At 49.8% G+C, this 13,762-nt stretch overlaps 1 protein-coding gene across 1 annotated transcript in view; it reads left to right on the top strand.

Annotated features, from left to right (window-relative positions):
• anxa6 (annexin A6) overlaps positions 1-12,144 on the top strand; it is a 66,321-nt gene extending 54,177 nt beyond the window's left edge. The window contains exons 21-25 of the mRNA XM_069898020.1: positions 4,818-4,911; positions 5,548-5,643; positions 6,838-6,896; positions 8,478-8,600; positions 9,845-12,144. Of these exons, the coding sequence (XP_069754121.1) occupies positions 4,818-4,911; positions 5,548-5,643; positions 6,838-6,896; positions 8,478-8,600; positions 9,845-9,904 (432 nt within the window). The 3' untranslated portion in view covers positions 9,905-12,144. The remainder of the gene's footprint in view (positions 1-4,817; positions 4,912-5,547; positions 5,644-6,837; positions 6,897-8,477; positions 8,601-9,844) is intronic.
• Positions 12,145-13,762: the final 1,618 nt, after the last annotated feature.

The following is a 13,762-nucleotide window of genomic DNA, read 5'->3' as shown; positions in this document are numbered from 1 at the left end:
CTCCCACTCCCCCCTTCTCCCACTCTCTCCCTTCTCCCACTCTCTCCCTTCTCCCACTCCCCCCTTCTCCCACTCCCCCCTTCTCCCACTCCCCCCTTCTCCCACAACCCCCCCACTCCCCCCTTCTCCCACAACCCCCTTCTCCCACAACTCCCCCTCCCAATTCCCCCCTTATCCCCCTTCTCCCACTCCCTCACCCTCACCCACCCCTCCCTATCACCACCCTCCGATACTTTTCACCAGGCTATGTCCCAGGACAGCGAAACCACCCAGAACATCTCACCAAAATGGCAATCAGCTGATCTTCCTGATATTTGAGGCCATTTACTGTGCAAACAAATCATAGAACACTGCAGCACTGAAAATAGGCCATTCTGCCCTTCTAGGCCATGCCAAAATATCATTCCACTGGTCCTATTAACCTGCATGCAGTCCATAACTCTCAAGACCTCTTTCCAACTTATTCTTAAAATTTAAGAGTGAGCTCGCATTTACCATGTCCGCTCATTCCACACTCCCACCACTCTCTGAGTGAAGTGGTTCCCCCTAAACTTTTCTCCTTTCACCCAAACGGATCCTGTGTTTTGTGACATTGCACACACATGAGGTTTCCTTGGTTAGCAATAGAGATGTGTGACTGCAATGGCCTGTTTGGCGCTACAACAATGTAGGTCTTTGCTCCTCCAATCTGGCTGTTGATTTCTTGTTCATGTGGTGGACACATCTCTCTTTTATTTCCTCTTTCTATGCCAACCCTATCAGCTTATGACGAGCTATCTGGTAAGTCAATGGAAACCATTATTCTTGTGTCATGGCAAGTTGGATACGGGAGCAGGAGTCAGACATCCCTGGGCAAGGGTTTAAATCCTATGTTGGCAGCTGGGGAATTTAAATATCAATGGACAGCAATTTTTTTCAAAAGGCTTTCCTCCAAAAACATTATGATAGACAACGTCCAGCTGAACACAAGGATAATTTTAGATTTGCTGCATCGTATAGGAAGTTGGAGAAACAGTAAATTAACTTTTATTGAACTTAGCATGTTTAATTGCATAATGACACTGACACATTGCATTTGTTCAACTGACCTAAAAATGTTTTGCCACTGATTTTCATTTGTACTCAACATCTGATGCCTCTTGTGTCAGTGTCCAACAATAGTTGGCCCAGCATTGATGGATTCCAGTTGCCCTGAAACCACTTTTCCATGGTTATATACTTGCCACAAATGGGGAACAGAATGTATCACAGCTATTGCGACATTGTCGAGACATTTCTGCTGCATTGAATCTTCCTGTAGACAATTAATGCTATTGTTAAGTCCACTCACTGTCCTATTGCCTGAAGAACATGTGCATCAACATTAGTTCAGTTGCTATCAATGTGATTCACAGCATCTGTACATGTGAGCTGCTTTTATAGCCTGTCTGCATCTATCCTGACTAAGACAAGATTTGCATAGTACCGGCACTGAGGCGTGCTTACATTGACCAAAACAGTTTGCTTTGTGGGCAATATATTAGTAGACTCAAAATATGACAAGAAATCACAAAAATCAGCTATATCTAAAATCAGTACATGATAGGAAAAATTTACGGTGAATTTTGTGATCAGCAGTCCAAAATACACATCCCAAAGTGTTCAGGAAGCAAAATCAATGTAGATCAGGAATATACAAGAAGTTGGTCTCGAGACTGGTTTGTCTCCACACTACAGCCGTCGAAAACATTGGTGAGGCCACACTTGGAATACTGTGTGCAGTTCTGGTCACCCCATTACATACCTTGAAAAGGACCCAGGCCCCAAACATTGATTGTATATCTTTACCTCCTACAGGCGCTGCGGGAACTGCCAAGTTCCTCCAGTGCTTTTGTGCGTTGACTACAATCGCAAACTTACCGTGTTTCACAGGACGGAAGTGGAGGCTTGGGAAAGGGCACAGAAGAGGTTTACCGGGTTTAGAGGGGGTGAGTTATGGGGAGAGGACAGACAAACTTGAGATACTTTCTCTGCAACGTCAGAGGCCAAGGGGAGAGCTGATAAAAATTTGTAAAATATTTGGAGGCATCGACAGTCATAATCTTTTCCCCATGGTAAAAATGTCACATACTGGAGGATGTGTTCGGAGTGGGGGGGGGGGGGGGGAGGGACCACCTTAAAGGAGATGTTGTAGCAAGTGGATGCCTGGAACAGGCTGCCAGTTGTCGTGGTGGAAGCAGATACAAATGTAAGAGACTTCTAGATGGGCATGTGAATGTGAAGGAAGCAGAGGGTTATGGATCATGTACAAGCAGCAGAATTTTTGTTTAAATTGGGCATCATGTTTGGCACAGACGTAAGTGTGGATCACACAATAATTACATCGACGTGATGGAGTGGTTAAACAACTTTAATCACCAAAGACCTGAGCATTACTGATACACGACTTTTGGCCAGGTTCTAGGTACAGGAACAAGAGGGGGCAAGTCTGGGCAGGCCAGCCTTTATTGGGAAATCCAGGGAGGAGTTTGGGAAGGTCAGGAAGTTTCAGACTGGCCAGTCCATACATCTGTGCAAATGCCTTTCACCACAATAAGATAGGAGCAGAATTAGGCCATTCAGCCCATCGAGTCTGCTCTGCCATTCAAATCATGGCTCATGTATTTTCCTCTCAACCCCATTCTCCTGCCTTCTCTTATTAACCATTGACATCTTTACTAATAAAAAACCTCCGCTTTAAATCTACCCAATGTCGTGGCCTCCACAATCCCACATTAGGTGAGTGGGCAAAGGTCTGGCAGATGGCGTACAACGTTAGTAAATGCGAGGTCATCCACTTTAGCAGGAAAAATAAAAGAAAAGATCATTATTTAAATAATAATAACTGCAGCTTGCTGTCATGCAGAAGGACGTGGGAGGGCTCATGCATGAATCGCAAAAAGTTAGTTTGCAGGTGTAGCAGGTTATTGAGGCAAATGGAATGTTGGCTTTCATCGCTAGAGGAATTGAATTCAAGAGCAGGGAGGTCATGCTACAACTGTACAAGGTCCTGGTGAGGCCGCACCTGGATTACTGGTTGCAGTTCTGGTCTCTAGACTTGAGGAAGGGAGATACTGGCCTTGGAGGTGGTGCAGAGGAGGTCCATCAGGTTGATCCCCGAGATGAGGGGGTTGACCTATGAGGAGAGACTAAATTGCCTGGGATTATACTCACTTGAATTCAGAAGAATGAGAGGAGATCTTATAGAAACATATAAAATTATGAAAGGGATAAATAAGATAGATGCATGAAAATTGTTTTCATTGGGAGGTGAGACAAGAACTAGGGGGCACAGCTTCAAGATTCAGGGGAGGAGAAGTTTCAAGGGTATGTGGGGGAATAAGAAGAGGGATGTGATTGCACTGCTGAGGACAGAGTCTGACCAATGGGCCAAATGGCCTTCTGACATCAGTGGGGAAGACCTCGATACTGTAGGCTGCAGAACTGGACTGTTGTCGAGAAGGGTTTTGTAAAATAACTTGGTGACTTAGGCCAATGAGATGGCAAAAGCCAGGAACTTGAAAACCTGCTCAAAGTTCCTGCAGCATTCTGGCTGGTGGGAAGTTCCTGGATTGGCTGGATGACTGGGAGGAACCAGGATGAAGGACTGGCACATGTGCTGGAAATGGGCAGGGTTGAGGGTGCGTGACGGGTCTCTGAGAGTAGGGCTCAAAAGGGAGGGGTTTGGAGAAAGTGCTTCATTCCTGTGGGGAGTGGATGAGAACCAGTGGATGCATGGATTCAGTCCATTTGGCCCATCATCTGCCCCGCCCTTCCATTGTGGCTGATTTGCTATCCTTTTCAACCCCATTCGCCTGCTTTCTCCCTGTAACCCTTGCAAGTCCTTCAGCCACTGAGCCCCTCGCTGGTCCACTCTTCCCCTCCATTGGTACCTCTCCCAGGCTTGCCCCTCTCGGCAGGGGGAGGGAAAGTCCTCCAGCTCTAGTGCCCGCTGCTGGTCCATTGTGGATCTCCAGGAGCGGGGAGACAGGGTGGGGCTTACCTCACGGTAGGAATGGTTGGGAGAAATTATCTCTGTGCATTTAACGATGAGCAGAATGGAGAGAAAGAATGGAGAGAAAGTGGGGGAAAGGATGTGGGGAGAGGGTAGAAAAAGGTGGTGGAGGGGTACAGGAAGTGGGAGAGGGGTACAGGAGGTGCAAAAGGGGTACAGGAGGTGGGAGAGGGGTACAGGAAGTGGGAGAAGGGTATAGGAAGTGGGAGAGGGGTACAGGAGGTGGGAGAGGGATACAGGAGGTGGGAGAGGGGTACAGGAAGTGGGAGAGGGGTACAAGAGATGGGAGAGGGGTACAGGAGGTGGGAGAGGGGTACAGGAGGTGGGAGAGGGGTACAGGAGGTGGGGGAGGGGTACAGGAGGTGGGGGAGAGGTACAGGAGGTGGGAGAGGGGTACAGGAAGTGGGAGAGGGGTACAGGAGGTGGGAGAGGGGTACAGGAAGTGGGGAGAACAGAAAAGGAAGTGGAGAGAGTGGAATAGAGCTTGGGGAGAGGAGGGGGAGGAGGCAGGGAGAGGAGAGGAGGCAGGGAGAGGAGAGGAAGAGAGGTGAGTGGAAAGAGGAGGTGGGGAGGGAGAGGAGGAGGCGGGGTGAGGAAGAGAGGAGGTGGGTGGAGGGAAGAGATGAGTTGGAAGGAGGAGGAGATGAGGAGGATTGGAGGAAAGGAGGTGGAGAGACGGGGATGGGAGGTGGGGAGAGGAGGAGAGGGGGTGGGAGCTCTTGTTCAGAGTGGTGTGGTTAATGGGGGTCTCTGTGCAGTGATCCCAATGCCTTCTGATTGCCAGGAATTGTGCAGCTCAGCTGATGATGAATCTGCCTCGATGGAGTCTAAGTTTATCAGCATCCTGTGCACGAGGAGCTACCCTCACCTCAGGAGGGGTGAGTTCAACAAGGTCGCCTGAAGGCACGAGCTTGCCCAGCAGGAGGGATCCCATGCCCCGTCCACACCCTGCTTGCTGCTCAATTGGGCTCAGGGACATCCTGCTCTCCTGCTTTCTCCCCCCCCCCCCCATATTCTCTCACCAATTACCATTTCTCTACCAATCCCCATCCCTTTTCTCCAAACCCCCTACTCTTTGTACGTTTCTCCTCACCTTCCCTCCATCCTCACCTCTCTCCCTCTCTCCCTCCTTTTCCGACCTCTCCCCAACCCTCTCCATTTTTCCTCCCTCACGCTCCCCCACGTGACATCCACAATTTGACAAATGAGGTCCTCTGGCCTAGCCTGTCCATTCTATCACATTGACAGCACATGGCCTAAAGGCCTCTCTGCGTTGACATACCTGACAAATTTGGTGGGGGTCTCTGTCCCCGTCCGGCAGTGCGTTTCTGATTTCGACCACCCTCCAGATCAGCAGATCCCTTCTGACCTTCTGGCCCCTTGACCTGAAATCGCCCAGTGGGGAGCACGTCCTTATGATCGATTGATCACCCAGTGGGGAGTGGGTCTGCATTGATCGATTCCCCAGTGGGGACCGGGTCGATTGAGGTATAACTGGCTGAATGTCCTTCCAGTTTTTCAGGACTACATCAAACTGACCAACAAGGATATCGAGCAGAGCATCAAGAATGAGATGTCAGGATATCTGATGAGTGGGCTGATTGCTATTGGTGAGTCTTCGAGCAGGTGAAGGGTCCTGACCCAAAATGTCCACTTTAGAAAACGGTGCATTCAGGCACAGAACAGGCCCTTTGGCCCGCAACATTATGCCAACCAATGTAAACCCACTCCACAACAATCTAACCCTTCCATCCCATAACCCTCTCTCTTGCATCCGTGAACCATCCATCAAAAACGTACTGGCGGCATCAGTCAAGTGGGTGTAATTGGGCGGTACGGGGGCTCATGAGCCGAAAGGGCCTGTTACCGTGCTGTAAATTTTAAGAATGTGCCCGTATAAGAATGTATGAGCTACGGCTTGAGCACTTTCTCTGGAGTGGCGGAGGCTGATGGGAGACCTCAGGGAGTTCTATAAAAACAAAATGATAACTTGGAAAACGGAAGCAACCTTAAAAATACAACAATGATACATCGAAATGAGCAAGTGGATTCCATAGAAAAAATGACCTACAATCTTAAAGACAAATATGCCTTATTTGAACAAATTTGGGAACCAAACATCGAGTATATTAGAAACTGCCAATTTCAGGCTCCATCTCTTACTGTGATAAGTTACAAATACAGAAATATTTAAATATGAAATATTGGACGACTCAATTTCTTTTTCTCTTTTTTCTTCTATTTATTTATTTCTTCCTTTTTTCATTTCTTGCTTTATAGGGGGTGGGGAAGGGGGGGAAAATGAAAATGTCGTTGTGTACATTTTAAAGCTGAATATTTGCACATATTGTTACTAACGTGGTTCGCAGTGATGCATTAAATAAAAAAATTTAGATAAGAAAAACCATGAGAGGCGTGATTGGGTGGGAAGGGGAAGTGCCAACTCCAGCCATTCTCAATGGAGGCCACAGACTGAAACCATCAAATATTTCTCATGCTTTTTATGTAGTTGGTGGCGGTGTGGTCAATGGGCAGAGAGGTGTAGAAGAACCCAATGAAACGACTGCTTCACAGGGAAAGGGGCCCACAAACTTGGAGCAGAGTCCTTGAGGGACGGGGGGGTGAGCACAGTTGAAAAATGGTTGGTGGGGTGGGAGGTGGCCAGGGCAGTTACGGGTGTGGGAGGTGCCTGGAACGGACTGCTCAGGGTGGTGGTGGAAGCAGACAGGATGGGAGGGTGATGACAGAGATGGAATGTTAGTGCATGCTACAGCTGGTTCAACCTGCCTTTATCTCTGTCCTAGTGCGATCCGTCAGGAACAAACCGGCATTCTTTGCGGAACGGTTGTACAAGTCTATGAAGGTAAAGTACACAAATAAATCATCCCGTTTAATCATGAATAACTCCACACTATTCCAGAATTCTTGGGCCTTCCTTAAATTTCATCTTCTTTGCTTAGTGAAGCTTGGTTGTGGGAGCTACAAGGATCATGGGTAGATCATGGAACATTCCAACACAGCTTGGCACGGTTAGCATAAAAATTAGCGCCAGGGACCTGGGTTCGAATCCTGCGCTGTCCGAATCAGAATTTGCCATGAACAAGTCACAAAATTTGGTGTTTTGCAGCATCATGGTGTAAACATTCATATTATAATCAACTTACACTACAATAAACAATAAAAATAACAGTGCAATAAAAGTGAGGCCGTGTCTTTGGTTCATTGATCGTTCAGGAATCTGATGGCAGAGGGAAAGAAGCAGTCCTTGTGCTCCTGAGTACTTGTCTTCGGGCTCCTGTACCTTTTTCCCCCGATGGTAGAGTGAAGAGGGCATGGTCTGGGTGGTGAGGGTCTTTGAGGATAGAGGCTGCTTCCTTAAGACACCGCCTCATGTAGATGCCCTCGACAGAGTGAAGTCTGGTGCCTGTGATGTCACAGGGCAAGTTAACAACCCTCTGGAGTTTATTCTTGTCCTGAGAGTTGGCACCTCCATACCAGGCAGTGATGCAACCAGCCAGATGTTCTCGACAGTTCACCCGTAGAAGTTTTCAAGAGCCTTCAGTGACGTACAGAATCTCCTCGAACACCTCACCAAGTCTAGCCGCTGGCAAGCCTTCTTCATGATTGCATCAATGTGAAGGCTCTAGGACAGATTCTCAGAGATGTTGACACCCAGGAATTTGAAGTTCTTGACCCTCTCCACTACTGAGCCCTCGATGAGGAGTGAGTTGTGTTCCCCTGACTTTCTCCTGACGTCCACAATCATCACCTTGGTTTTGCTGACATTGAGCGCAAGGTTGTCGTTGTTACACCATTCATCGAGCTGATCTATCTCCCTCCTGTTCGCTTCCTCATTGACATTTATGATTCTGCCGACAACTGTGGTGTCATCGGCAAACTTATAGATGGCCTTGGAATTGTGCCTGGCCACACAGTCCTGGGTGTACAAACTCTGTAAGGAGTTTGTACATTCTCTCTGTGACCTGCATGGGATTTTCCTGGGTGCTCCTGTTTCCTCCTTACCTCCAAAACATATAGGGTTAATGTATTTCTTAATGTAGACGTACATCACGGTAATGCCCCTTCGGCCCACGAGCCCATGCTGCCCAATTACACACAAATTAACCTACAACCCCGTACGTTTTGAACAGTGGGAGGAAACTGGAGTCCCCAGAGGAAACCCACACAGACGTGGGGAGAACGTACAAACTTCTTACAGACAGCGTGGGATTCGAACCTGGGTCGCTGGCGCTGTAATAGTGTTGTGCGCTTAACTGTGCTGTTTGTGGGTTAATTGGGCAGCAAGGGTTTAAATGGCCGGAATCGGCGTCTACCATGCTGTAAATCATTAAGAAATACGTTGCAGAGGGTTATGGTTTAACTGTTTCTGAGAAGCAGTCATGCCCTGTTACCCCCACTCTTACCCTCTATCTATCTTTCCAAGGGTGCCGGGACCGACGACAAGACCCTGATCAGGATCATGGTGTCCAGGAGTGAAATCGACCTGTTGAACATTCGGTACGAGTTCAAGCAAATGTACGAGATGTCCCTCCACTCCTTCATCGAGGCAAGTACCAGGCATCACCTCGTCTGCCGAGGGATATCTCCACTCCACCCTGTTAGGGTGCAGATATTTTGGGGTGCACTCACTGACCGCCCGTCACTGCTCTTGCACCCGGATCCCCCACCTCAGTTCTCCCGTTTGTTCCCTCCCTCTCGGGTAAATTGCACTCCTTGATTCTGCTCACACGTTTTTCCAAGGACTTCTGTCTGTCTGCAGACTTCCCCCTCTGCCTGAGTAGCCTCACCATTCCCTGAGCCTTCTCTGAATCTCTGCCCCTCCTCCCAGCCCCCTCACGGTCCGAGCCCCCCCTTCCCCTTTCGGACCAAGCCTCCCCTCGCGGTCCCGAGCCTCCCCTCCCCTCCCCTCGCTTCGCGGTCCTGAGCCTCCCCTCCCCTCATGGTCCCGATCCAGCCCCCTCTCCGAGCCACCCCTCCCCTCTCTCTCTCCAAGCTGTCTCCCCGTCCTCTTTCCAAGCCCCCTTCCCTTTCACTCTAAGCCTCTGAGCCTCCTCTGTCCGAACCCCCTCACCCATCCCCTTCCATCCTCTGTCTGGGTCCCCTACCCAGATCTGATATCCTGCTCCCCCATCCCCTCCCTCTATGTAAGAGACCCTTCCCCCAGAGTCCCCAACACCCTCTGTCTGAGTCCCCTCCTTCCCAACTCACTGGGTCTCCTTCTTCCCCTCCCCCCGTGTCTTCTGAATTCTCCTCCCCTGCCCACCCATCTAGACACCCAAGGGAGCTGTGAGATGAGGTTGTGACCAGGGTGATGGGGGTCATTCATGATGTTGGCTGCCTTCTTGAGCCAGTGCCTCACATGGATGTCTGCAATGAACAGGTGGGGTAAGGAAGGGGTTTGGGGTCTGAGCCTGGCTAGGCTTGCCACCTTCTGCAGCATCACTGGGCACTTGAGTTTCTATGCCAGGTGAAGAGGCTGCACTGGCAAAGCAGCCAGTGTGGGATCTGTCGGTGTCTGGTGTCAGCAGAGATCTGCACGTGGGGCACCAGCGAATTGGGTTCGAATCCTCCTCCGTCTATAAGGAGTTTGCATGCTCTCCCTTTGTCTGCGAGGGTTTCCTCCGAGTTCTCTGGTTTCCTCCCACGTTTCAAAGTCATACACGGTTAGTAGGTTAATTGCTCACAAGGGTGTATTCAGGCAGTGCAGGGTCATGGACTGAAAGGGAAAGAGTATCTCGAGGTTGAAATTGTAGCAGCCAAGAAAACACCCTGTTGTCTGCTCCCTGCCAGGGCGACACCTCGGGGGACTACGGCAGCATGCTGCTGGCGCTGTGTGGTGGCGAGGATTAGAAACGGAGGCTCGGCCCCATCGCGGTGGTGTTGTCCTCGACCTCTGGGCAGGAAGTTATTGGGCTGTACCACTGGGCCGGGGCAGATGCCAACGATCAGCTGGAGAAGAGAGACCACCTCCTACCACATTCTGTTTTGCTCACCCCCACCTTCCATCTTGCTGGCCACGGGAGACACAGCCAACCTTGTTCCACACCCTGGGATGGATTGCAGTCACCAGTTGCCCGGAATGTTCCAGCTCCGATCCAGGGTGTTGCTGAGTCGGAGGTTTCACTGGTCACCTCCAGCACCAGCTTCTTCCATTGGCCTCCAGAACTTGACTTTTGACCACTGCTTCTTGTTGATGGGTTTAACGCCATCCATTCATCATTCATCTAAAGCCTCAGGCTGATTTCCCACCTCCCCCCCCCCGTCTACCCAAACCTGGACTCCATCAGGATCCCAGTCACCAGCTCATGTTCTCCAAATCTCTGATGTTGCATCCCATCTTCTGTTGACCTCCAGTCTGTCATACTCCTGCCCTCTGCTCCTGAAGGGCTCTCCCTCCTCATTCTCTGGCTCCCCAGCCTTCTGCTTCCCCTGACCCCTCCTTTCAACTCCCTTTTCATTACCCTCCCCAACCCTGCCCCTTCCCATCACCCACTTCTGCAGTACCCCATCACCCCAAGTGTGGTCACCCCTACTGACTGCTTTCCCATCAATCCTTTCACCCTGCCATCTCCCATCAGCCCTTCCACCCTCCCCAGACTGGGCTCCCTGATGATCCCCAACCCATCATCCACTTCTGCAGTGCACCTGTTGCTCCTATCATCCCCTCCTCACATACCCCTTCCCATCATCCTCTCCTCATGTACCCCTTCCCATCATCCCCTCCTCTCGTACCCCTTCCCATCATCCCTTCCTCCCGTACCTCTTCCCATCATCTCTTTCTACCTAGCATCTCCCATCACTCCTTCCATACCCCCAGTACGGCCACCTTTCCCATCCCCTTCCTTTCATTCCCTCCCATCACCCTAGTCACACCAACTATAGCCATTTCTGTCAATCCCCTTCCCTTTGACCCTCCTACCATCCATCGCCCCCTTCTGCAGGCTCCCACTACCTCTTCCCATCATTTTGCCCTGCCATCCACCCCGGTATGGCCACCCTACCAGTCCCCATCCCATCCTCCCTCTCTGCATTGCCCTTCCTTGCTATAACCTCCTCCAACCTCCTCAACTCCTCCTGATGACCTTCCCCAATTCCTGTCTGCCTTGGTTGGACAACTTGTGGAGACTGACCCAGAGTCTATGACCCTCAATTGGGGGAGATGGTGGTTATTTCTGGCCAGATCTCCATTCCCTGTGGAATTGGAATGGGGAAATCTACAAAAAAGGTTCCCCTCTTTTCATCCCCACCATTCCCAGATGTTGGAATATCCCCACAGGCTTTTCGACCTCCAGAAATGAATTGCATACTGATCACCTTCCCTCGATCCCCAGTCAACCTGACCTTCCATCCTTCTGGCCTTCCTGTAAAATTCCAGAGGCCTCAAACTTAGGGTCAACGGTAACCCTCCACTGACAGCCTAGAAGGATCCCTTGTAGTCTGCCTAAGATTTACTTGAGACTCCAAGCCAGGAGGAGATATCTCGTTTGCTTGGCCTTGAGTTTGGTACAGTGCCCACAGGGAACTCCCACACCAACCACCCCTCCATCCCCAGGTCATCTGGGAGCCCATCACAGGGACTTCTCACAGAACTATCCCTTCCACGAGCAACGTTGTGTTAAGAGAGATGGGTATCACTGCTGGGTGAGGTAGGAAGGGAGGGCTTCATTTGGCTATCACCTGGTTTTCACTCCTTCCTCCCCTTTGGTGTTGATGGAGCTGGGTTCCTGGTGTACTGACCAAAAAAGCACTCTTGTTTGTGCATGAATTACTGAAGGATAGAAGGCTGGACGTTGATTTTGCACAGCGGGGAGAATGGAGGAGAGTTGTCCTGAAGCTGCGTTGCCAGGGACTGCAGGCAATTGCACTGGGTGATGTCCTCCCTCTTCCACCACCTGACCCCCTGTCATCTCCAGAGATGAGACATTTGACACTGACCCTTCTACCCAGCGCTGCTAGTGCCTCATCTGCCCTTCTCCCCATGGTGGTGACCGCCTGCAGTTTACCTTCTCCACCACGGTTTTGTCCTCATGCAAACCTGCTCACCCCGTTTTTTAAAAAAAAGAAAGACTCCAATAAACGTGGGAACGATCCACCTCTTCTTGTCTTTTATTTCTGTTTGATGCCTAGAAATTACACTAGGAATGTCGTTGCAAGACTACTAAGGTGGCGCGGTTCCTCAACACTATTACAGCGTCAGCAACCCAGGTTCACGTCCAGTTCAGGTCCAGTAAGGAGTTTGTACAATCTCCCCATGTCTGCGTGCTCCACTTTCCTCCCTTCTCCAAAATCGTACGGGGATTATCGGTTAATTGGGCGCATTGGCTCGTGGGCCGGAAGGGTCTGTTGTCACGTGTCTCTAAACTAAAATCCTAAATGATATTCAGGCCTGGTCATTTCTAACCAAGGCACATGGGAACATCTTGAGTACTTTAATGTTAGTGATGAAGTCGCTCCAATGAATGTTGAGGATGGAGCGGAGACAACGCTGGTGGAAGCATTCTAGGAGCCGTAGGTGATGCCGGTAGAGGACCATGATTCGGAGCCGAACAGGAGTGTGGGTATGACAACAGCTCTGTATACGCTAATCTTTGTGAGGTTTTTCAGTTGGTTGTTTTTCCAGACTCTTGTGTAGTCTTCCAAAGGCGCTATTTGCCTTGGCGAGTCTGTTGTCTATCTCGTTGTCAATCCTTGCTTCCAATGAAATGGTGAAGCCGAGATAGGTAAACTTGTTGACCGTTTTGAGTTTTGTTTGCCCGATGGAGATGTGGGGGGGCTGGTAGTCATGGTGGGGAGCTGGCTGATGGAGGACCTCAGTTTTCTAGATCCAACTGCATTGGGTAGGTCACGTCTCCAGAATGGAGGACCATTGCCTTCCCAAGATCGTGTTATATGCCAAGCTCTCCACTGGCCATCGAGACAGAGGTGCACCAAAGAAGAGGTACAAGAACTACCTAAAGAAATCTCTTTGTGCCTGCCACATTGACCACCGCCAGTGGGCTGATATCGCCTCAAACTGTGCATCTTGGTGCCTCACAGTTCAGCGGGCAGCTACCTCCTTGGAAGAAGACTGCAGAGCCCACCTCACTGACAAAAGACAAAGGAGGAAATACCCAACACCCAGCCCCAACCAACCAATTTTCCCTTGCAACCGCTGCAACCGCTTCTGCCTGTCCCGCATCGGACTTGTCAGCCACAAACGAGCCTGCAGCTGATGTGGACATTACCCCTCCATAAATCTTCGATTGTGAAGCCAAGCCAAAGAAGACATGGGAACAAATCCCTGCAGAGGGTGGAGAAGCTCAAATAGGACTAGACAACGAATATTTTCCTTCCTGAACATTTTGGATGTATTTTATGGATTTTGGGGTGCTGATCATGAAAAATCACCTTAAAATGTTCCTAAAACATATGGTTTTATTTTAAGATATAACCTATTTTCATGATTTCCTGTCATATTTTTCATCAACTTCAAACATTCAAAACCCTGAACTACAGGTCGTTGAAAATTAATTTTCTGCGTTCGCACTTGGACTTCCCCTGCGGATCGTGGTCCAGTCAGTGAAAGGCTTCTCCAGGACATTGTGACCATTGGTATCAGAGCAACTATTGTTGGACACTGACCTGAGAGGCATCAGATGCAGAGTACAAATGAAAATCTGCTGGATCATTTGAATTAATGCAATGTGTCAACATCATTATGCTAAATTA

This window comes from Narcine bancroftii, chromosome 9 (genome assembly GCF_036971445.1).
Source record: "Narcine bancroftii isolate sNarBan1 chromosome 9, sNarBan1.hap1, whole genome shotgun sequence".
Classification (NCBI taxonomy): Eukaryota; Metazoa; Chordata; class Chondrichthyes; order Torpediniformes; family Narcinidae; genus Narcine; species Narcine bancroftii.
This window is presented reverse-complemented; position numbering and strand designations above follow the sequence as displayed.